The sequence below is a fragment of the Rhipicephalus microplus genome, chromosome 8 (assembly GCF_043290135.1).
Source record: "Rhipicephalus microplus isolate Deutch F79 chromosome 8, USDA_Rmic, whole genome shotgun sequence".
Classification (NCBI taxonomy): Eukaryota; Metazoa; Arthropoda; class Arachnida; order Ixodida; family Ixodidae; genus Rhipicephalus; species Rhipicephalus microplus.
The window spans coordinates 19573345-19596861 of record NC_134707.1 but is presented as its reverse complement, the minus strand read 5'-3'; the positions used below and the strand labels follow the sequence as shown (position 1 = coordinate 19596861).

General features: G+C 45.7%; 1 protein-coding gene across 3 annotated transcripts in view; it reads left to right on the top strand.

Annotated features, from left to right (window-relative positions):
• The first annotated feature begins 3358 nt into the window (after positions 1-3358).
• The window catches only part of LOC119165240 (uncharacterized), a 61081-nt gene continuing 40922 nt past the window's right edge, over positions 3359-23517 (top strand). For 2 of the 3 annotated variants that reach the window (XM_075871227.1, XM_075871229.1), the window contains exons 1-7: positions 3507-3713; positions 6341-6468; positions 7474-7589; positions 9980-10065; positions 11995-12148; positions 13551-13665; positions 16734-16998. In XM_075871227.1, the coding sequence (XP_075727342.1) occupies positions 3674-3713; positions 6341-6468; positions 7474-7589; positions 9980-10065; positions 11995-12148; positions 13551-13665; positions 16734-16998 (904 nt within the window). In that variant the 5' untranslated portion in view covers positions 3507-3673. The other variant, XM_075871228.1, reaches the window with a different exon arrangement.

The following is a 23517-nucleotide window of genomic DNA, read 5'->3' as shown; positions in this document are numbered from 1 at the left end:
GGTCCACTTTCAAACCCACTCCACATCCTGAACACTTTACAGTCTCTTTAGCCATGTCTTTCTGACACCAATTGTCCCTATACTCGATAATTACTAAACTCGAGCCGTGCACTACGAAAAAAACGAAAGTCTAAGCTCTACTACAAAAATTTGCGTGTTAAATGTACGCGCACCTCCCCCACGGGGTGGCAAAAAAAACAACAAAAAATTTCAAACACACACACCCGCACTAATAAATACCTGGTGTACCTGGCCCCCGAAAAAGCCGTACCATAAAATAAGTGCTACGATTTCCACCGCTGCCTTATAATTATAAAGACAAGCTCAAAACATGCAAAAACACTTATTTGCGCAGTCGATCCGGAGCGCTCGAAAAACACGTCCATCCACCATGACAGCCCGAACAGAATAACATACAGGGAAAGGTACCGCCATCTAGTGAACATTGCAAGAACTAAACGAGAGGTGGCTACATACAAAGGACGCGCAGCCCACGCCTTAAGGAGCTTCGCCCCTAAAGTGAGTTTGCACTTTTAACAAGTGCCATACAATGAACTGGCAAGTGATTTTCAATGTCAACTCCCAGTGAGTGGGAGTGTTTCATTAAACGATTATCGATACGTGTCTAGGTCTTTCGCACATACAACATACCGCAGGTCAAACAAAATCCGCAACTTCCCATTTTAAAGGTACATGCACGTGCCCGCGTTATTACCCCATATGGTTGTTTTGTTTACTCATGTAGAAGTGGTCCACAAGGGCTACAACTCGCGCAGCGCCATGAAAACGATGTCATCCCGCATAGTACGAACCAACGTAAACCACAATACTACGAAACTTTCGCAGATGGCAAGTAAGTGGCTGGCTTTCGCGTTTACGTTAATTGTTTATGCGTAACAGTCATCCTTCCTTTGTTAAAAAATACAGCCTTTTGACGCATATTCAATATAAATGGCTGAGGCGCTCGCATTTACGGTAAGTTGATATATCAATAGCATTCATTAAAACAGGTACGACGAAATAAGCTGAAAAGGCAATTGTACCAGCGGTCTTTCTGGTTATTTATTAATTTCAGTTACTTCACTGAATCTACCTTTTATATCACCAGGATCAGGTGTATTGCTACTAGCTTAATAATGTTTCATTTTCTTCTAATACACCTTTTGCGATTTCATACCGAAAGGTTCAGACTCACCACACTCGAACACAATAACAAGGCCGTAGGGATTCTGTGGCTTGCGCGCTAAGGCACAGTAAAGAACGGTTGTTCTCTTAGCCTCGCATCATGATACCTAAAAAGGCGGCAAGGCATTGAACAATGGTCTTCAAAGTCTCCCGCTATCTACGAAGGCTACCATAGGCCCACTTTCCATGAGAGACGTCCGACGCAGCCGTTTAAAGGTAAGCCATTCCTATGGCGACTGCAGGCCTGATGCCAGGCCTGGTTGTGCGAGTGCTAGAATGTCGACCAACCTTCAGCCCGTGACGCCGCCTAGCCACTAACCAGCCGGTTATTCCGAAAAAGCTGCTAGGCTAGTGAGCCCACAGCGAGTACTGAAGGTGCTCTTTCATCCACCATTCCACGACATCGAACGGGCTCCGGGTTCTCCAGTTCATAAATTGATGGTGCCCAAAAGGCGTTCGAGCTCATCCCACGTCCAAGAAATGGAGCATCCGGCCGGTCAGTCACCCGTGAACCCAGGATTAGCTGCAAGGGTCCCAGCTCACTCGCTGATAATGGTACCTGAAGGCTATTGCAGGCCGCCACACAACCAACTGCACGTCGGCCCTAGGGGAGGCTGGAAGGAGTGCATAAACCAGCCACCAATGGGTCTCGCGCAGGGGTACAGGATGCTGGACGTTCTCGAACACACAAGCCGACTTTTTGATGCCTCCAGCCAATCAACCAATGATGAACGTCAAGCCATACATTAATCTACAGGTGCACGGCCAATAATCGATCATGACTTCTTCGATGCTTTCAAAATATACAGATAACGGTGAGCCGCGAGGACACTCAGTAACAAAAGTGATGGCACGCCGACACCCCAATACCGCTGTTTTTGACGTGCTCTCAGTAGTCTCTGCTGTACAGCAAGTTCAAAAGCATAGAATGCTGCATGTATGACACATCCAAGGCTCTTGTGCCATCTTCATACGCGACTTACCGGTCAGGCGCTGTTCAATGCTTCCGGAACACTTGTGCTCGAAAAGGTGGGTAACGAGGGTATTACAGCCCGCATTTTCTGGACAGAGCCCCATGATCGTGCTTACTGTGCTCTTCACGTTGTGTTGTGCCGGAAACTAGTTGCCATCGACTACTAGTCTAGAAGATGTCGCTTTGCAGGTGTTGTGGGAACAGCGTTTTGAAAATCATGGTCAGTGTTAGCTGAACAAGCTTTGTTGAGCGTTATTAGCCAACAGATATTTAGATGAGCACGAGGTGTGATGAGTGGTCCATGCTGGTCCACATCCTCTTTGGATCATTGTGCACCGGTTTGAATGAAGTCATTGCTGTCCAGAAGGCAGAAAGGAATCAACCTTGGTTTTACAGCCGAGACAGTTGATGTATCGCAATCGCATATTATGAATATACCGGATACATTACTTATATAAATGCTGTATACAAAAGTGCATTATCATCATTGTGACACCAATGAATGTACATAATTAGTTAATAGGTAGAGGTTCCCTCGATATGGCAAGCTTTCACATTTAAAGAAGTTCTGATATTACAAAAGCGTTTTTTCGCCATGGCGGCCCGCCGCTGCCACTGGTGTCCGTACTAGGCATCGCATTAAATGAAAGTGAATATTCAGTGAGGAATGGTTTTCAAATGGAGGTCCTCTATGTAAGAGAACAATACCCATCCACGTAGTCATGCCAATGATGGAATAGTTTTGCATAAAGACCCTGTATAGGCTTCATGTCGGGAAAGAACGACGTTAAGATATTTGATACAGCGTTGTCGAAGAGTGAAGCAACCAGGCGTCGCAGGACGCAAGTGGCGTAACCATACGGTTGTTGAATACTTCCGACCCCTTTCAAAAGCCTCAGCCATGATTCTTCATTGTCATGAGCTACGGCAGTATCAAATTGTGCATAACTACTTCCGACTGTGTCTCTGGTCTCATTTGCGTTCGTGGTGGTCCCCGAGATTGATAAATACATGAGTTTAGGAGTCACCTGAACGCATCATATATTGTGTGGCGGAAGCGTAGAATTGAACCAGGCGTCAAAATATGTGGATTGAGCGAGAAGCGGTTGTTTACAAGGCCGACCACTCACAACGTGCCCAGAGATATTGATCATCATCCGCAGTAGAACCTTCAACAACACGAACAGCTGCATAGGCTCTCGTGTTGCTCACCTGACACGTAGTGGGACCTTCGCTGGTTCGCAAAAAGGAAAACTTATGTCGTCGTGGCCTGCATACGGATTGAAATGGTGACTCCAGGTTGAGTAAGAAGTAAGGAAGGTGACGGGTACAAGCAAGGTGCGTACGTTCTTGGGGCCTCCTTGAAGGCCTCTCACGGTGGTCTTGTTCATTATTGGGGGAACTTCACCTGTGATAATTATTTCACGTTGCATATTGCTGAGGCGACCGTAGCAGTGGCACTATCCCAATCGTCTTGTGGCTAAGAGCACAGCCCTCTGTAAGCCTCTCTGCCTAATGGTGAAAGCTCCAAGCCAAAACATCACACCCTCAACTAGTGAGTGAGGTTTGTCATCTTTAAAGAGAAGATTTTGGAGAGTTCGTTTATTCCGTCTCATTGAGCAAGAATTAGGAACATTGTTCGAGGAGTTGTCTTTCCACTAACACCAACTGATAGCCTGAAGAAGCTGCCTGATGCTGGATTCATAGCTGTATGGCAGTGCAACCATGTAGTTAGTGGTTGGAAAGTTCCCATTCAATTCGGTTACTTCCCCCACAGCTGGCACTTCTTATCTATCAGAGTTGAAATTAGGGCCAGTCATTTTCAAAGTAGAACGTCTCACCTCTTATCTAAGTTAGTGCCGAAACTGCTGGAACATTGGCCGCAGTGTAGGTAGCTGTATATCAAATTCATGCAACCACGTTTGTAGCGATGATTATCTGTCAAATAAATGAACTACCGAAACTAAAAAGTCCCGCGTTTGTGTCTGAAACGATCTGACTGAAGTTTTTCGAAAGGCCCGATGAAATCAGGTGTCTTTAAATAATGTACATGCGACAATACACGCGGTGAGGAGCTGTAACTGTTGTTACGGTTAGGGCCTTTGGTTATAGCTGGTGCCAGTGAAAGGCACGATAAATTATAGCTGACACGTATAGATTGAATCTTATTGACACAAGATTACAGAAAGCGATATCAAAGGCGACGGAACAGATAGTTAGGAGAGTGAGTGAATGATATCGCAAGCGTTCTGCCGCAAACGACCAAGCTATTTTCGGCCCCGCCACGGTGGTCTAGTAGCTAAGGTACTCGACTGCTGACCCGCAGGTCGCGGGATTGAATCCCGGCTGCGGCGGCTGCATTTCCAATGGAGGCGGAAATGTTGTAGGCCCGTGTTCTCAGATTATGGTGCATGTTAAAGAACCCCAGGTGGTCAAAATTTCCGAAGCCCTCCACTACGGCGTCTCTCATCGTATGGTGGTTTGGGGACGTTAAACTCCACATATCTATCTATCCAGCTATTATCGACAGCGGCAGTACCGATGTCCAACCTGACACCTTGCCCACTAGGACAGATGTCTAACTCAGCTCACAGCAAAAAAAAAAAAAAAAAAACGAGGAGAAGAAATGCCCATTTTATGTGAACCTTTCATCTAAACTCATGAAGATGTCCACGATGAAAGGAACGTAAGCCCAAATGTCAGGCATGAGAAGCGAACTGTGTTTCCAGTAAGGTTTCCTCGTCTAAGTTACAAGACCTAGAAATGATAGTCTACTTCCAGTTCAGTTATTAAAAAATATTCTGGGAACGGTAATTGCTAAAGTGATTTGTTCATAAACATCGATAACTTAAAAGTATTACAGTGGAATTGTCGTCCTTTGAATTCTGCTTCAACAGATTCACTTTATTTAGTAATCGACTAAACCACAAGATATCACTATTGCAGGAATCCTGGCTTGCTCCTGCCAAGAATTATCATGCAAACATTTTTTGAGCATTTCTGTGAGATCGTCCATCACTAAGAGAACAATAAAGATGCAAACGGGGAACGTTTCCCGACATAGCATATATTTTCGCCTGGTATCTTCAGACTGCAAAATTTTGGTAATAAATCTCAGTATAAAAGGGCACCAACTCTTTTTTTTTAAATCTTAAATGCATATCTTTTTTGTCTTACGGGTGCGCACAATACACAACAATTAGATGCTTTTCTAGCCAGTTGCAAGGATGAATTTCTTCTTATGGGTGTCTTCAAAACACATTGTTTTTCATTGGGATTTCAAACAAACTCTTCCATTGCTCTTCAGTGGGAGAAGACCGTTCATTAAAAATTTAGCAGCGAACATGTGTTTACGGTCGGGCACGATCAGTGTGAGGTGTTAAATTTCCTAGCATAAGTGTTTTAGTGAGGTCTTGGAGAAGAGTTTATCTCGCTTCAAATGGGGACCTTTTTCCAGTGCATTTTAAAATTGCATGTTCTTTAAAAAGTTGAATAGAGAAAACATTTGTTCATCTTAAATGTCGTGAAGTATGCAGCATTTTGTCTTGCGAATGGATGACGGTAGGTGCCATCACACAATTTTGAACCGCGTTACCTGCCTCAACGTTTATTTGCATAGATTAGAGTTAGTGAAGTCTCCTCAGAGCTTTTTTTTTGTAATCAGGAGGAAACAAATGATCGTTTTTTTTTATCTTCTCACCGATTGAATGCATTAAGCGAGAACGTGATGGTAACATTTCTTCCAAAACTCAGCCCACAATTGTCTGAACCAGTGATGCTTTATTTTGGGGTTACTGTTATGCGGTACAGCCACTAACATGTTTATTTATTTTTTCTGTTGAGCTATATTTAACTGCGACAAAAATACCCTTCCTAAATTATTTGCGCATGACATTCACTCAATAACTAACTAGCGCACCCAGGAATCATACAATACAGGAAATATGGGAGGAGTTGACAATGTACTCAGCCAATGCCCTCCATGGGAAGTGTGCCATGCGAAAAGCACAGAACCGAAGCAGATTTGCAGTTCAGAAGGCAATGCGGACGAGTCCCGATTATGCTGTTGTAATCTGATTTTGAAGGCACAACTCGAGAGTTCTCCAATTTTCATTAACTCCTCTTTGATATCTCCGATTTTCATTAACTCCTTTTTGATGTCTTTTTCACATTGGGCCATAGGAGGAGTCATGCTCTCCATCAAGAATCGGCTGTCAGCCAGGACCGTCAGTGCCGTGATCATGATGACGTGCCTTTGTCTCGGCTTGGTCATGAGTACCTGGTACCCGTCCCGTACGTTACGCCACAAGGTGCGCCTTATGCTGAGCCGCTCATATGCCAATCGTGCACAACAGAAAACGTGGCGCTGTACGTTGTACCGTTGTTTTCTCCGCTCACTCTCTGCGCAATGTCAGTGCGCTTCTGCCTGGGACGCTTGTGCCTGGGTACCTCGCACGACTCGGCTAGGGTATGGCCAGACGCCAGCTTTCCGTGGCTTCGCTTACGGGATCTTCCTACAGCTTCCTAGAGGCAACCTAGGGTTTAAATAAGTGGAGCGTGGTGGGGAGTGCGATTAGAGCAACCTCTGCTCGAAGGTACCCGCTATTCCGGCTTACTGAGTGTAGCGAGATGGCGTGAGGGTGCATGGGCTAAAACGTGCCACAACCCCAATAAATCTCGGGCGTGGTTTGCGAACTTGCTCTCATTTGTAGTGTTCGGTTAGGGTGAGTCCATGGACACATTGTAAAAGAGTTTGAGAGCACCCACGCGGGTACAAATCAGTGAGAGCAAGATAGAAGAAGAGATAATTATGATGAGAGAAACTGCCAGAACACCCGTTGAAACTGTAAAAACAATGCTGTCGAGATCAGGTACAACTCTGTGAGGGGCACTCAAGTTAACGATGAACGCATTGGCCACAAAAATGTTAAGGTGCACTTACAGGGCTCACCTCCCTCTTTTTTATGTGTGTGTACCGCAACGTAATAAATAGTGTATGGAAATCGCTTACTTCGGCCTATAGGCTATAATCAATTAACTGATCGACCAGTAAGACTCCGTGCGATGTAACTTTTGTCTGCGCTGTAACCACTTGGTGATCAAATAATGAGACTTGATTCTTGGTATATGTTCAAACAGTGATCTACACTCTACCTTGAGAAAGTCAAGGGAAGGAGTAGAATGCTGTTATCCATTTTTTTCGACAATCTGTGCATATCTGACTATAAATATTTCGGGGCAGTACACGTTCGACTTTGATTATCCCCGCCGCATGCCTCCCGCTTATTCAACGTCAATTATATATTTTTTGACAGTACTCCAAGAACACCAAGAAGACCATCGAATGTGAAAACCTCAATAAGCGGATTTCTATCAACGAAGATTCACCTTTGATGGTCTTTGGGTTTATGAGCTACTCGCCGCGAAGCAAGTGAGTGGAGAAAGTGGTGCTCAAGGTTTTGTTCAATTATTGCTATGATTGCAAGCTGGTTAATAAGAGAGACAACTGTTTGAAGAGGCATATTACTGACTAGAGCACTTGAGTACAGCATAGGTACGTGCTTACTCGAAATTCCGGAAGAGTCCGTGCTGGACTCGAGCCTGAAACTCTGGGCTTAGGGCTGGGACCAGATGTGAGCTGCTGGACTCGGGTCGAGTATGGATTGGATGTTAGCTAGTATTTTTATTTATTATTCATTTGTTTAGGAATACCTTACAGTTTCTGGAAGATGCATAAGTTGAAGGGGGCAAGAGTACCCAGTATATCTATTTATTATTCATTTATCTAGGAATACCTTACAGTTTCTTGAAGACGCATAGGTTGAAGGGGGCATAGAGTACCCAGTATATTCATTTATTATTCATTTATCTAAGAATACCTTACAGTTTCTAGAAGAAGCATAGGTTGAAGGAGCGTAGAGTAAAATTTATAGCGTAATATGTTGCATGCATAGTCGCCGTAAACATTTCCGCAAACATGAAAAATTTATGTTACCAGCTATACAGTTCTTAAAAAAGATAACTAAAAATTAAAGAAAAAGCGCAACAGTACGTATTGCATGAGAAAATTTGTAACAAAGCATCAGTATAATAAACTGCGTCATTGTCCTTTACATAATCTTGACACAAGTTTGTCACAGTGGTATGAAAAGGCAAACGTAATGGGGTTGAAAACCAGCTATGCAAAAGATTTTCACGAGAAAAAAAAATAAATGACACTAAGGGCAGTTGGTAGAAAAATGATCATTTGAAGGTAAAAAGCATCATGGACTCTAAGCAAATTGGCAGGCTGTTCTAGGAGGAATGACGCGAGGTCATGTTGAAAAACTTAACTACTGCATCGCACCATATTAGAAGGGGGGGGGGGGGGGTCTCTAGATCTCTTAAAATGTGCTGTGCACACATATGCGCTCCAGTATTGCATCTCTAAAAAGACGAATTTTTTGTGTTGGGCTAGCTATTTTGAAAACTTTTACGAGGGACAACGGCTGAACTGTTTTCTTTCCTTGCATAGGGGCTACTTCATAGACTATGCGCCTGTGTAGTTATTGTCTCACCAATACTTGATTTATCAACTTCATTCGCCGCATCTTTGTATCGATAATGTTATTCCGTAATTGTAGCAATACGTGTAATAAAATAAACGACCATGAAGAAAGTCTCACTTATATAATTTTTTTTCCGAGCTACATATAAAGCGCGGGACATACAGAGAGAACCACGTGACAAGCGCATTCACGAGCCGCCCACGTGCTGCTCTCAGCAGTGGCTCGAACGGACGAAATCAGCTGCGGCCACGGCTGGCCAGATCCTTTGCAGCGGTAGGCCGTCAAGTTAGCGGCGATTTCCTAGCCAGCGCTGGCGCAACGCCTCCTAGAAAAACTATGCCTGGAACGTCGCTCTCTTTTCAATTGGGAGCCTCCTGCCAGCACGCAATCTCGGAGGCCACGCCTCCTGCCTTGTGTTGCGACCGGCCGCCGTGTGAGACCGCTCGCCTCCGTACCGCTCTGTCACGTGACATCAAGGCTGCTCGGAGGCAACTGTGAGAGCATTGCTGTGTTCGGAACGCTCACCTTCGTACCGAAGGAGGAGGGTAAAATCGAAGGGTAGGGCAGCTCGTTTGCGGCTTACGTTCCAGGCATAATTGTTTAGGAGGCGTTGGCTGGCGACAAGTTTCACCGTCACGCGCGCCAACTGACTGGCAACGGGCCTTTGTATTTCCTTAGGCTTTCTTGGCGGCTTCAATAAAATAATAAAAATGATGCCATTTTTATTGGAGATAATGCAATGGGGGTTTCTGAGGACGCTCTTGAACTTTGGGAGTCCCATTTGTTGTGTGAAAATATTACTTAGCAAATAAATAACGAATTCTATTTAACAAGTAATGAATTACAAAACAAAACTTTTTCTGTAGTGCCCAAGGTGGCTGCCAGGGATATGCTACTGATTTCTCTCGGCTACTTGTAATATTGTAATTCTTTACCCTTGTTCAGAGATAGCTGGGATACACGGTATGTGTTAAGCACGTTTCAGAAGTGAATTTCCGCGACCGTAATATTTGATGTTAACTATACGAAATGCGTAAGTGCAAAGAACTTGTGGCAGTGTCAGGCGGGTGTGTGACGTCAATGTTGCACCCCGGGTGCTGCAGTTCCTGGCCTGTAATTCAATAAGCATCTAAAACGTAGCTTTAATTGGTGTGGGGAAAAAGGCACTGCACCTATACACAACCAAGTTTAAATACCCGATTTTAATTTTAACCTAACATACAAATAATAACGAAGCCGCTTCTCTGTGGACATGTTTTTTTTTTTATTTCAGCGTGACGGAGGCCTCCATACATGGGGGAGACGCGGTGAGGCAGTCCTACCGAAATAAAAAGATTTTCGATCCTACTATGCTCACTGGTGAGACCGCACTACATTTTGCTGATTGGGGTTTGTTTTGATACGTATTTTCTAATCTAACGCATGTTCAGAAATACAAAGGCAACCAACGCTGCATGCTGACCTTAACAGTAATGTTCACTAAAACAACCTTGCAAAAGCGACTGAAAAACTTACGTTTTTTTTTACTTTAACGGGACATTCAATAGCGAACATAGCAGATAAAAGACGCAGGCTCATTCCACAATACTTAAAGTTTTATCAAAGGCAGTTGCTATTTAGTTATGCATACTTAAATGGCCAAGTTGCAAATCGAAAACGGTAGGAAGGAGAAGATGGAATCTTGCGACAAAAAATCGGTAAACAGGGGTTGTGTTGAGTCGACGCTTCGACAAGCAGACTCGTCTTCCCCAAGGCTAGAATATAACTAATCTTTCTAGCGCTCGCATTTCTACGCTTGGAATCCTCTCTTCCACCCTAACAAAAAAGAAGAGGCCACATGGGATTTGCGGGTGTAATATTGAGGTCGGGGGAGGGAGGGGGTGCTGTAATTAATTGTATGAGTGGGAAAGGAACAAGTGTTTTGTTAATAATGCCCCGCCGCGGTGGTCTAGTGGCTAAGGTACTCGGCTGCTGACCCGCAGGTCGCGGGTTCAAATCCCGGCTGCGGTGGCTGCATTTCCGATGGAGGCGGAAATGTTGTAGGCCCGTGTGCTCTGATTTGGGTGCACGTTAAAGAACCCCAGGTGGTCGAAATTTCCGGCGCCCTCCACTACGGCGTCTCTCATAATCATATAGTTGTTTTGGGACGTTAAACCCCACATATCAATCAATCAATCAATCAATCAATCAATCAATCAATTAATCAATCAATCAATCAATCAATCAATCAATCAATCAATCAATCAATGTTTTTTAATAAAAAGAAAATGAGGAAGCGTTAGGGATGTGAAGATGTAAACGTGTCGCTGAATTCTAGTCGTCGACCCGGTTGTTAACCGTTAACAATGGTAGGCTTGAAATTCACAGACAAAGGGCATAACTCGCAGTGTTATTTTTGCGTGTAAGTACCGTAAAGAATGAATTCAAGAACCCCTTCAGAAGAATAACTAAATCCCTAAATGGCAAGCGCGAAAATAAGGACGCGACAAAACATCAAACACACTGCAGGCGCTGTAGTCAGTTGTACTTCTTTTCGTACCCTCGTTTAGTTTTCACGCTCTCCTTTTCAAAGATGATCAGCAATCGTCATTAGACAGAGGCATGCGCAGTTGAGGGCCCAATTCCGGGAGGGGGGGGGGCGGAGGTGATGGTGATAGCCTAATTTAGTATTCACCTAAGCGGAATCCCATTGTTTGCCGCATACAGTTTGTTATTTAGTCGGTAATATTCCTTCAATGCTTAAAGAGCAGTGTTACGACCACGCAAGTTTTTGGGGATCACGACAATAGGCCCCTGATGTTTCACGCCGTGCAATGTTTACTTCCGACCTTCACTTTCGTAAACAAAAGGGCAGGGTGAAGCATGCTGTCTTTTGTACGGAACTCATGGCCTGCGATAGAAGTTTGATTCCCTTAACGGGGAAGCTTCATCACGCCTGTGTTATCTGCAGTGCGCGTAGCGCTAATGAGACAGCCACGTTCAGTGAATGTACCTGAAATACGAGGGCGTAACTTAGACAGGTACTTTGGCAAATGAAGGCAAGAGCATACTACAAAATTAAAGTTTATTTGGAAAATATCGACATGTATATACAACAGACATAACTGTTCCAATAGAACATCCTATAAAATTTTCCTGATTACGTTGACTTCCTGTTCTCTGTCTAAGTCCCTGTTATATTTACTCACTCGTATTTGAAGTATTGTGAATCCCCAAATCGCTCAATCAGCCATTTTGACAAGCCCTATCATGGGGCATAGAAATTACAACAGAGACCTCTCTCAACAGGTGCAGATGACATTCACGTCGAGCGCCTGGCCAGGTTGGAGTCCACCATCAAAGGGATGCGTGAATTCCTGGTGCGACACATACCCAGGTCGTCCTGTCCTGGCATGAACAAGCGAGTTCTAGCGGTCCTTGTCAAGGCCCGTGAGTACCTGAGGTAGGCTTCTTCGTAGGTGCTTGACACATTCGTACAGTGACAGGTGCAGGTAAATACTTTGTAGTATGCTGAAGTTATTAACCGTTGCTCCAGTACACCGTCCAGGAGTGCTCAGCAAATCTCGACCTCTGCTGTTTCTTAACTTGCAGCTTAATCTATAGGTACACGGGCCTTCAGCGTTACGCCTCTATAAAAAGTGTGGCAGGCGCAGCAATGATTAAAACCCGTGATCCGCGGGTTATTAGTCCAGAATTCGAGTTTAAACTAGCCCCCAAGTTTATCAAAAACATTCAACTTCAGGTGATACTGCTGCATTGGTTATGTGTGAACCCGATCAAAGTTTATAAACATTGATCGGTTATTGGTGTTCCCCAACGACGTAGCATGCAAGACTCGGTGGTCAAAAAAGTCAATTACGCGTAGCAGGATTGCAGTAGAACTGAAGTCCATAGTTCGCCTATGGTTACAGGTATTATTTTTCAGGGAGGTATGTAACCACTGCATCTTACCGATACTTACCCTACGGATGAGTATCTGAAGGCTTGCAAAAAGTGTTTAACATAAAGAAAGGACCACGCTGCAAGCGGTGAATTCTAAAATGATTGGTGTAACCTTAACGGACAGGAAGAGAGCAGAGTAGGTCTGAAAACAAACCAATGCAAAAATATTACTGTAAAATTCAGGAAAAGAAATGGACAAATGACGGACATGTAGCACACCGAAATAACTGTTGGTCATTAAGGGTAGATCATTAAGGTAGATCATTAAGGGTAGATCATTAAGGTAGATCATTAAGGGTGATCATTAAGGGTAGATCCCACGAGAAGGCTATGCGTGGGAGGGAGACAGAAAACTAAGTGGGCAGATAAGATTATGAAATTGCAGACATAACGTGGTAAAATGAAGCACGGAACCGGGTTGGTTGCCGGAATGTGGGAGAGGCCTTTAGGCTGTGGTGGGCGTACTTAAATTGACTCTGCTGCAGCTACTGGGGTGATAAAGAAGAAAGATACCTTTCCAACAATTGTGAGATTTCGTTTTTTTTCTGCAAATCTAAAGATAGGCAATCTGTAAGCCTAAGCAACCCAGACAATGCGCAGTGGGATTATATGCATACGTTAGTAGCCCTCAATAACGGTGTTCTTATCTTTATACATAAATGCAGTATAAGGCTTAATGAACCAGTTCAAACAGGAAAGTTTCAATCAAGACAAATATATTTTTGCAGCTCATCCTCAAAGCAAAGGCAGTCTCCTTTATAAAATGGAACTTAATATGCTCAAGTTTAGTGCATTAGCTGCATTTCGCTGTTTCTGAAACTTTTCCCAATGCTTCATTGATCTTCGACAAGGACGATTTAGTGATCTTTACTCATTCTTTAATTTTTTTCTTCTACCTGCAGGGTTATGGAAGCAGACGTAGCGGCTATTAGAGAGACAGACCGAGCTGTCAGAAAAAGTGCGGAAAAAATGCGAAGACTGCGTGACTACGTCCGCCACACAATTGAACGGCTTCAGGTGAGAGCATCTACTTACTACTAGTTGAATTATTCATGCCTTTGAAGGCGCACGCAATAAGAGGCATTAAGTCTTCCTAACCACAACAACCACAAAGGAAAGTAGGAACTAAGAAATAATTCCAGACGAAGAAACAGACCTAAACCTAAACTGATTAAAAATGCGTATTCTAGAAAATTATTGTCAGAGTTGTACAAAGCAGTTTTCTGAAAACAGTTTACAAGCAATAATTGCAAACAGTGGATAATAGTGGTCGAGAAGGTTTCGCCTGTCAAAATCATGCAATGATTATGCGGCACTCCGTAGTGGAGGGCTTCGCAAATTTAGACTACCTGGGGTTATCTAACCTGCTCCTAAATCAGCGTGTACGACCTTCTCTCACTATCGCTTACGTCGAAAACGTGATCTATCCGGTCGTGATACGTCCCGTGACATTTGGGTCAGCAGCTGAGTGCTGTAACAACTGTCCGAGTTAATAGGCAAGTTTCAAAACTGAGTGTAAAAATTTTACCAGAGAGAAATGCCATATACGGTTCTATATAGAGAAGTACAAGCTGTTTTATGTTATAAAATGCTACCGTTTCTAAGATGGTACTCTTTCTCGAGATACTGTTTAGAAAAAGCTGAATTGCACTATGTACAAAAGACGCCAGGCCTGCGTGGAAGGTGCAGCACAGTCACAGCGAAATCTAAAAGAGCGGCCTTTCAGAGTCTTTTCTAAACACTCGTTGGGTAAATTCTGCAAACACACTTGCTTTATACCAACTACGGCATTAATAATAAAAAAAATTTGGGTAGTCTAAGGCTGGCATACGCTATGCTATTTTTCGTCATTCTTCTGAGAAGCGTTGTATCCGCTAAACACTTGCGAGAAATTTTGTCCATGCCGTGGCAAACAACGATGAGAAATTTTGCCTGAAGTTGGTTAATGCCACATGTTAATGGGTGAACAAAAACAAACTTTTTTCGTGGGTTGGAGCATAGGACGACCCCTTCGTTATGCTATTCTGATTGTGCGACGACTGGTTGTTCTTTAGCAGTTTTAAAAGGCTTTCGAAGTCGTATGAACGTGATTGCATTCTCGAAATCAGGCCTGCCTAAGGCAAGTTCTCCAACAAGTCCCAAGCACTGGTGTGGCTCAGTGGTAGAATACTGGGCTATATTCCCGCTGTGTCAATGACAGTGCGTTATATTCCCACTGTGTCAATGACACGAAGTTTTTCTTCAAATTTTGCGTGATATGATTACGGACACCGGCGGTGGCGGCGGCGGTGGTGGACAACTACGGCACCCGCGTAACTCGAGTTTTGATCTCAAAGCAGCTTTCGCTGTAAAACAAAACATTGATGACGTTCCAGTAAAGAGGAGCACACACACACACATGTTGGACATCACTCTGCCGTAGTGAACGCATAATTACTCTGATATACAAGGCAGACGTGGCATGCACGTACAAAGTAACATTATGGTGTATAATGATACATTGGATACAATGGTACAACGATACAATGGATGCAATGAAAACAGTTGGTTACAAATGAAGGCTTGAGCAACGAGTCAACGGGTGCTGTTTCATACCACGTTGGTCGAAAAATGAGTTGCGCCCTTTTTGTGTTCCACATTGACGAAGGGGCATGGCCAATGCCACGGGATCTTGCGCTTCCCTAGGAAGAAGAGCTCCTCAGACAGTAACGCGAGGATCTCTCGTCTCATTCGCCCAAGTATCGGCCACAAAGCACTATGGTGGCAATTCCCAGCCAAGGCCTCGCATTGGTTTCGCCAAACGCTGAACATCCCCGCAACTATTTCTCTCCTGGAGACGTAGAGCTGTGGTTTTACAGTATGACAAAGACGCCAAAGTTTTCCGAGGTATACCGATTGAGATAGGCAGTGGCGTTCCAAGAGGGGGAGGTTGAAGTGTAGGGCAGCTTTTACATCACTTTCCACTGGACCACCGCGACGGGGCGGTGTATCCGATGCAGACACTGGCGATGCGATGCGAGAGCATGATAATTTAGGATTAAAACTGAAGCGCCCTTGGACACACGGGCGCGAAGTCCCTTGCCCGATTCACTGCAATGGCGACACCATTGCTCGTCGAGGTGATCCCAACTAGCTATATCCACACGTAACACTTTGGACAATTTTTCCGTAGACTTAAAGTCCTGGAGAATAGGGCAATCGAGACGACTTGGTCTCTGAATCATCTGCGTCGCCGCAGGAGGTAGAGACAGAGCATGACCGGACGTTGCTCGTTGGTGTACAATAGTTTCCGTGGCAACGACATCACCTCAGCGTAGAATCGCTGCATATGCTCCCTACGGGAGCAGAGTAGCGCATAGGTCCTCCATCTTGCCTGCTTACCAACCATAGTTGTGGGGCGAATCCAAGCTCTGTTTTTACAGGTGACTTAATACTGTAGCCGATCGACGAAGAGTGTCCACCGATAGGAAGTCGACGTGTCTTGCGTGTCAACGGCCGGTGAAGCACAAAGGAACACCTGCTTTCGGTACTTTGTCACGAGAGTTCAAAGGAATTTTCCATTCAGTCCGGTAGCGCAAGGTACAAAGGCGTAGCGTAGTTCCGATTAACATGCACCGCCGATGCCGCATAGCCAAGTTGCGTCATCTGTGGAAGATAAGCAACAACTCACAAACACAAAATATAGGTCCTCAGAGATTCAAGGAGTGGCCCAATAAGCGTACAGCGCCGATTATTTCAGCACGCTTTTCGAAAATAGTGCCGAACCAACGCAAATACGTTGTTGTCGAAGCTTAAGGAGATGAATATTAAGCAAATAAAAACACTAGTTCGCAGCCAACAAGCTTAAGAGTGCACGATGGTCACTTGTTAGATTCCAGGTGGACGGCGACAGCTTCCGGCGGTGTTGACTGTGTCAGCTTCTCCGCAGTGCATGGTTGCTAACGGCGTGGTAAAACGATTGCGCTACTCTGCTACCTAAAGGTAGCATATACAGCGCCTCCTGACAGAAGACTTTTCAAAAACATTTGCCTGCAGTGAAGTACGCAGATACGCGGTCATTTTTTTTTTCTTTTCCCGCTGTGCAGAACCCTGCTGACTGCAAATCAGCGCCCAAGCTGCGTTGCCTCCTGGACAACCCGTCGGGACTGGCGGCCGGTGCTCACGACGTCCTTTGGTGCTTTGTGGCAGCCCTGCAAACGGGTCGCACGCTGATTCTCAACAGCACGCCGTGGCACTATACTCCAAATGACAGTGGCTGGACAGAGGTGCTCCAACCCGTCGCCGGACCTTCCTGCGAGAATGCTGGCTCCCAAAACATGATAGTCGACGGCTACCCCGGACATGAATGGGGTCAGTGATTCAACTATCTGCTGCACCAATGTTGATTCCAGTATACATGTCAATTGAAACAACGTGTAACACCACATGCGCGGCGAAAACAGGGTTCAAGTTGATGGCGTACTTATAAGGCTACAGTGATGCGAACTGTTCAAATGACACGGTAGTGTCACGACGAGCTTGTGCTATATAGCCGCTTGCGTTCCCAAAACTGAAAATGGCACCGCCATTGTCGCATCCCAGGGTGAAGAGTGGATACGAGTCAAAGAAATTAGCTAAAACGTCGGTCTCTTCGTCCGGACCTCCGAGATGAAAGAGGGTAGTCACAAATGTGCGCAATGTCAAAGGGCATAATAAATATATTCGATTTTACGGGCGAAGATCGTTACACCGTGAGTCGTATGTCCCGTGTCGTCATAGTCGTCGTAGTAACCAGTTGCATCGCATGTATATGCAATGCGAACGGTGTCCCAGCATATCGACGAAGTGAATGATGATGAGTGGGGCGAAGCGTCCGTCAGTCCGTCCGTGGTTTCCATACGTTCGTCAATCCGCCCGTCCGTCCATGCGTCCGTCCGCTTCGTCCAACCCATCATCATTCAACTCGTGGATATGCTGTGATATTTTTTTTACTGTGTTCTAGATAGGTCCCTTTGAGAAACATTTATACATGCTCTCTAAGAGCGCTTTGACGTGCGCTAGTTGATGCCATATGTTGTAAACTTGAGCCATAATCAAAAAACAAACACGTTCCCACTGGAACCTGCTCTTCTGTGCGTGTTTTTATTTATGTCGTCGTCGTTAATGTGAACATTTTTAGTCGTCTATATCACAATGAACGTGTGTATGTGGGGGTGGGGCTAATTGATAAGCCATTAATTTAAGTAATACTGCTCATGAAGTGGGAAATTAAAGCAGAAAAGGCGTTCGTTTTGCCTTCTCGTCATGTGTCTCGTCCCCAGTGCAGTTTAAGCTCTAAATATAATGCCAATAAGACAATAACATTGCATGCTGAGGCAGCCTCAGTACGAAGACATCAAGCAAATTTTTCTTCGTCTTTAATTCAATATGTTCATGGGCGTCTTAAGACCAGTTTTTAACTGCGTCTTTAAGAAAAGTCGCTGAGCTTGGTCATGCTACCATACTGGTTATTTCACTCCCTCACTAGGAGTAAACGTCTCTTAAACGCTGTTTGAATTAGCTGATGGCTCCGCTAATTTTAATTTTATTGGGATAGCGATCATATGGATACTCTCCACTGGTGTTTGCCGTTGGCGTTGCCTTTTTTCACCGTCGTCATACCCGTATACTTATATCGAGACAGAAAAAAAAAATTCCCCATATATCCGCGTAGGTAATGATGAAAGAGCTTTCTCCAGAAGTTAAATACCGTAAACCGTTAATTTTCTGTACATATGCTCGACCAGCATCTTAAAAAAACGTAACACGATAGTTGTTAGGGTGTGATTGTATATACACGTTGCTCACACAATGTTAATTATTTACATATCAATATACTATAGACCGATAGTAACATACTGATGCAGTATATACATTTCCTTCAAGAGCTTATTTACGAATCACATAAGCCCACCCCGCCGCGGTGGTCTAGTGGCTAAGGTACTCGGCTGCTGACCCGCAGGTCGCGGGTTCGAATCCCGGCTGCGGCGGCTGCATTTCCGATGGAGGCGGAAATGAAGGAGGCCCGTGTGCTCAGATTTGGGTGCACGTTAAAGAACCCCAGGTGGTCTAAATTTCCGGAGCCCTCCACTACGGCGTCTCTCATAATCATATGGTGGTTTTGGGACGTTAAACCCCACATATCAATCAATCAATCGAATCACATAAGCCCGGAGGAGCGTTATTGTTTTAGTATAATGCCTTTGTGATCGTGAAGTATAAAGCCAGAGGATCTTGAATGAAAGGATATTTATCTATTTATTCATTTATTCAACACTGTGGGTCTTTTCAGCCCCATACAGGAGAGGGCATACAAAGAAAATAAGACTTCTCATTGCGGAGATGACGAGAATAAGAAAATATGCAGTACACAGCACCCAAAACAGCATAAAAAGCAATAAATGAACATTGCATATGTGTTTCACTGAAAAAAAAAAACTAGTTAGCGTGTGATAACATCAGACGCTAACATACCTGATACACAGATGGAGGCGGTTAAGCACGTATAGCGATGTGCGAGTGTATACATGCGCAATGCGTCGTTGCTCCCTTCATTTTGCGCACAGATACCGCAGAACCTATTGCAATGCCTCTAATTCAATTTCCAGCAGCGACGAAAATGCTTCAAGTGATTGCGCACTGACGCCGTCATTGGGCAAGTCATTCCTCATCTTTATAACCACGGGAAGAAAGGAATGCTTCAACGTGTTTCAAGTGACACGAATGGGCGTAGATGAAAGTTAGAGAAGGATCCTGATGGTGAACCCGCGTTGCAGTCGCATTGCGAGCTTTCCACGTCACCACCTTGGCTTCTGCGGTGTTCATAGTGGGTAGCGGTATAGCGCGCACTGTGTGATGTCCGGCGAAAGAGAAAGGAAGTGCGCCGAAAGCGAGCGCTATAGAGGCGCGGCCACCTAGCAGTTTCCTACCGAACTAGAGCACGCACCGAGAGTGGAGCGAGCGTCGCCTGAGCGGTGGCGCGCCATCTAGTGAGTGCTCTTGAAACGAAGGCACAGCTGCGCTTCTAGCGGGAGCAATGAGGGTACACACCGGCGCAAAGACGACTGACAACCCCCAAGCGAAAGAAGCAAACTCCTAAAACGAAGTAATTCGGAAAATATGTCTCGGCGTGCGGTACGAAATGTGCGACCTCTCGCTTTCCAGTGCGTGGCGTTCCAGTCATTAGGGCACGTGGTCACTATGTTCCAAACGGCAAGCTGTTTTTCTATACATCACTTACCGCTGGCGACGCCAATCTCGGAAGAAACATGAGCCTGTTTTTAGCATTACTAACGAAATGGCGCTGGTCACGACGTATCGACGCGTGCTCATGCGTTCATATTCAACGCATACTTTGCCTCTCAGGGATGGGGGCGAGAGAGCGTAGGCGCTTGAGCGTGCGCGTGCTCATGTCGAGGCGGGAGAGAATCATACACCTTGGGCTTTCACCGGAACGACTGCGTCGTAGTTACTGGGTGCACGAAATTCACTTCCCTCGTTTCACAGTCTCCGTTCGCTAGTTGAGTTGAATAAACTTTATTTGCGCAACGGTTGTGCCCGGGGCTAGGCTGCCAGGGATCCACCGTTCGAGGTACATATTTCGAGATCCTCGGCAATGGCCCTGGCCCACTGGACGGCCAACTCCTGGTCTTCGGAAGCCGCGCTGAGGAGGCCGGCTTCCCATGGCGCTGCAAGGCATGCTGCTTTAGAGGGTCTGTCACTTGTCGTTGTTTTTTTTTCTTTTCGCGGCCCTTCATTGTTCTTTGCGCATTCTAAACAGCGCGATTATTTTCTCACATAGTGAATTAACTGTGACATTTGTTAGTTCGCGGTCACCTTACATGTGAGTACGTCTCATGCGTCGTTTTTATGTGAGCAGTACGTTAAATGTTCAATCTGCTTGCCATTGTCGCGTCACAGATATATATATATATATATATATATATATATATATATATATATATATATATATATATTGTAACGAGGAGAAATAAGACAAAGAGACAACGCCTTTGCTGCAGGCCGGCTGTTCTTTATCTGCCTCCTCTTCCTATTGTAACGAGGAGAAATAAGACAAAGAGACAACGCCTTTGCTGCAGGCCGGCTGTTCTTTATCTGCCTCCTCTTCCTCGTCCTCCTTCTCCTCCAGGTATGCGCCGAGCACGATCGCCGCTTTGTCATCATTACACTCGGCCACGCTGCAGCTGGTCTACTCCTGTAAGAAAAACACAAACCAATGTCACGTTTGCCGCCGTATGCAGTTCTTCATCCGCGACACATGCACCGTAAAGTTATTCCGTTTTCTCTTGTCTCTGCGCGTATCAGAAGCTGTGGATCGTACTCGCCAAGTGTTATCTCCCAAGCGCTCAGAAATAATGTAAGGGCCGTCGTACTTTGGGTGCAGTTTGTTTGAAGACGATGGCGCACCTCGCTGTAGCCACACCTCATCACCTACACTGTATTTCGGCGCGGGACGGTGGCGTCGGTCGTAGTATCGCTTTTGTGCCTGTTGAGCATGCACAATCCTCCTACGCGCCTCCACACGGATATCGCGACAAAGTGTCTGGCGTGCAGCGGAACGCCCTACTTTAACGGGAGTGTCCAAACCGAACGTAGCATTCAGTTGCGGGAGCTGACCATAGACAATCTCGTAGGGGCAAATTCCTGTGGAGCTGTGTGCCGCCGTGTTCACTGCGTACGCAGCTGCTTGGAGATGATCATCCCAGTCGGCCTCACCTCGTTTGTGATTCTTACAGTACGGTGCGAGTCTAGCCTGGATAGTCTGGTTCGACCTTTCGGTCAGTCCGTTCGCCTGTGGATGGTATGCCGACGCGAAGTGATGGTCCACTCCAGCTTGTTGTAGGTAAGTGCGGAGCTCGCGACTGCGAAAGGTGGTCGACCGGTCTGAGATCAACTTGTTAGGAAGACCGTGTCGCCATTCGAAGCGATCTTTCAGGAATCGGATGACATGGCTAGCAGCAAGCGAAGGCACGGCCGCGACCTCTACGAACTTGGACAAGTAGTCCACAGCGAGTATAATGTAACGATTGCCCGCTGTCGTCATTGGAAGAGGCCCGATGTGATCTATGCCCAACGTGTGGAAAATTGTCTCTGGAGGCTTGATCGGCGTAAGAAGTCCATGTCGAGCTCCAGGACGTCGTTTGTGTTGCTGACAAATCTCGCAACTGGCAACGTATGAACGCACGCTTTTATCCATTTTCGGCCACCAAAAACGTTCTTGTGCCTTGCGTAAGGTGGCTCTGTAGCCAACATGGCCTCCCTCGGGAGTGTCATGGATGGCGCGTAGTACGCTCGATCTTAAGGTGTCAGGAATGACCAGGAGATGACACTCGGTGCTTTTATCGGCCCAGTGACGCCGATACAGCGTTCCATTACGTAAGACAAACTTGGCATTGCGTCCCGCATCGCCAATGGAGTCTATAACGGATGCGAGTCTTCCATCGGCTTGCTGAGCCTTGGTCACGTCCTGTTGCGAAAACAGGATCCAGGTTTCTCGATTTCGTGTGGAGAATTCCTCGATCGGATTTCGCGATAAAGCGTCCGCAAGCTGATTTTGTGCTCCAGCACGGTGACGGATGTCGTACGTATAGTCTTGGAGCCGAACAATCCATCGGGCAAACTTGTGCTTGAGGTGCTGCTTCTGGAACATCCACGCAATCGCGGAGTTGTCTGTTACTACCGTGAAGTGTCGGCCAAACAAGTAGTGGCGGAACTTTTCATCCACACTCCATACTACAGCCAAACACTCCAGTTCATTCGAATGATAATGCCGTTCTGCGTCCGATAGTTTACGACTGGCGTAGCAGATGACGTGCCCACGCCCACTCGAGTCACGTTGAAGTAAAACCGCCCCCAGGCCAATCTGACTCGCATCAGTATGGACTTCTGTCATCCAATCTTCATTAAAGTGGCAGAGCACCGGGCTATGTGTAAGCTGGTGTTTGAGGGTTTGGAAGGCGTTATCCTGCAAAGGACCCCACTGAAATTGGGCGTTTTTCTTCAGTAAGTCCGTGAGTGGAGCAGCAGTTGACGCAAAGCTCGGTACAAACTTGCGCAAGTATGACGCCATTCCTAGGAATACCTGGAGCTGTTTTATAGATGTTGGTGCAGGGTATTTGGCAACGGCGTCTATGCGTTCAGGCAAGGGTCGTACGCCATTATGAGATATCTGATAACCAAGATAAGATATTGTCGTCAACCCAAACTGGCACTTCTCGCGGTTAAGTCGAAAGCCGGTGTTGTGTAGCCTCTGCAGAACCGTGTCGAGATTTTGTAGATGTTGTTTTTCTGTTTCCCCGATGACTAGAACGTCATCGAGGTACACGACGCAGGCACGGTCTATCAGTGTGCCTAACACTGTGTTCATGGCACGCTGAAAGGTGCTTGGAGCAGTTCGCAGACCGAACGGCATCCGATTAAACTCGTACAAGCCAGATGGTGTTCGGAAGGCCGTCTTAAACTTATCTTCTTCAGCCACGTTGATCTGCCAATACCCTGCTTTTAAATCTAGCGACGAAAAGAACCTCGCTTTTCGTACGGCGTCAATAGCGTCGTCAATGCGTGGCAGCGGGTACGAGTCTGGTATGGTGTGCTTGTTCAGCTCTCGGTAGTCAACACAGAATCGGAGATTGCCGTCCTTTTTACGGACTAGGACAACAGGTGCTGCCCACGGGCTAGAAGATGGCCTGATTATGCTTGCGGCAAGCATTTCTTGCACCTGCTGGTCAATTAATATCCGCTCTCGTTCGGCATATCTACGTAACGGTATGGACACCGGCGGATGCTTGTCGGTAGTAATATGGTGCACTAGCACGCTAGTTCCGGGAAGCT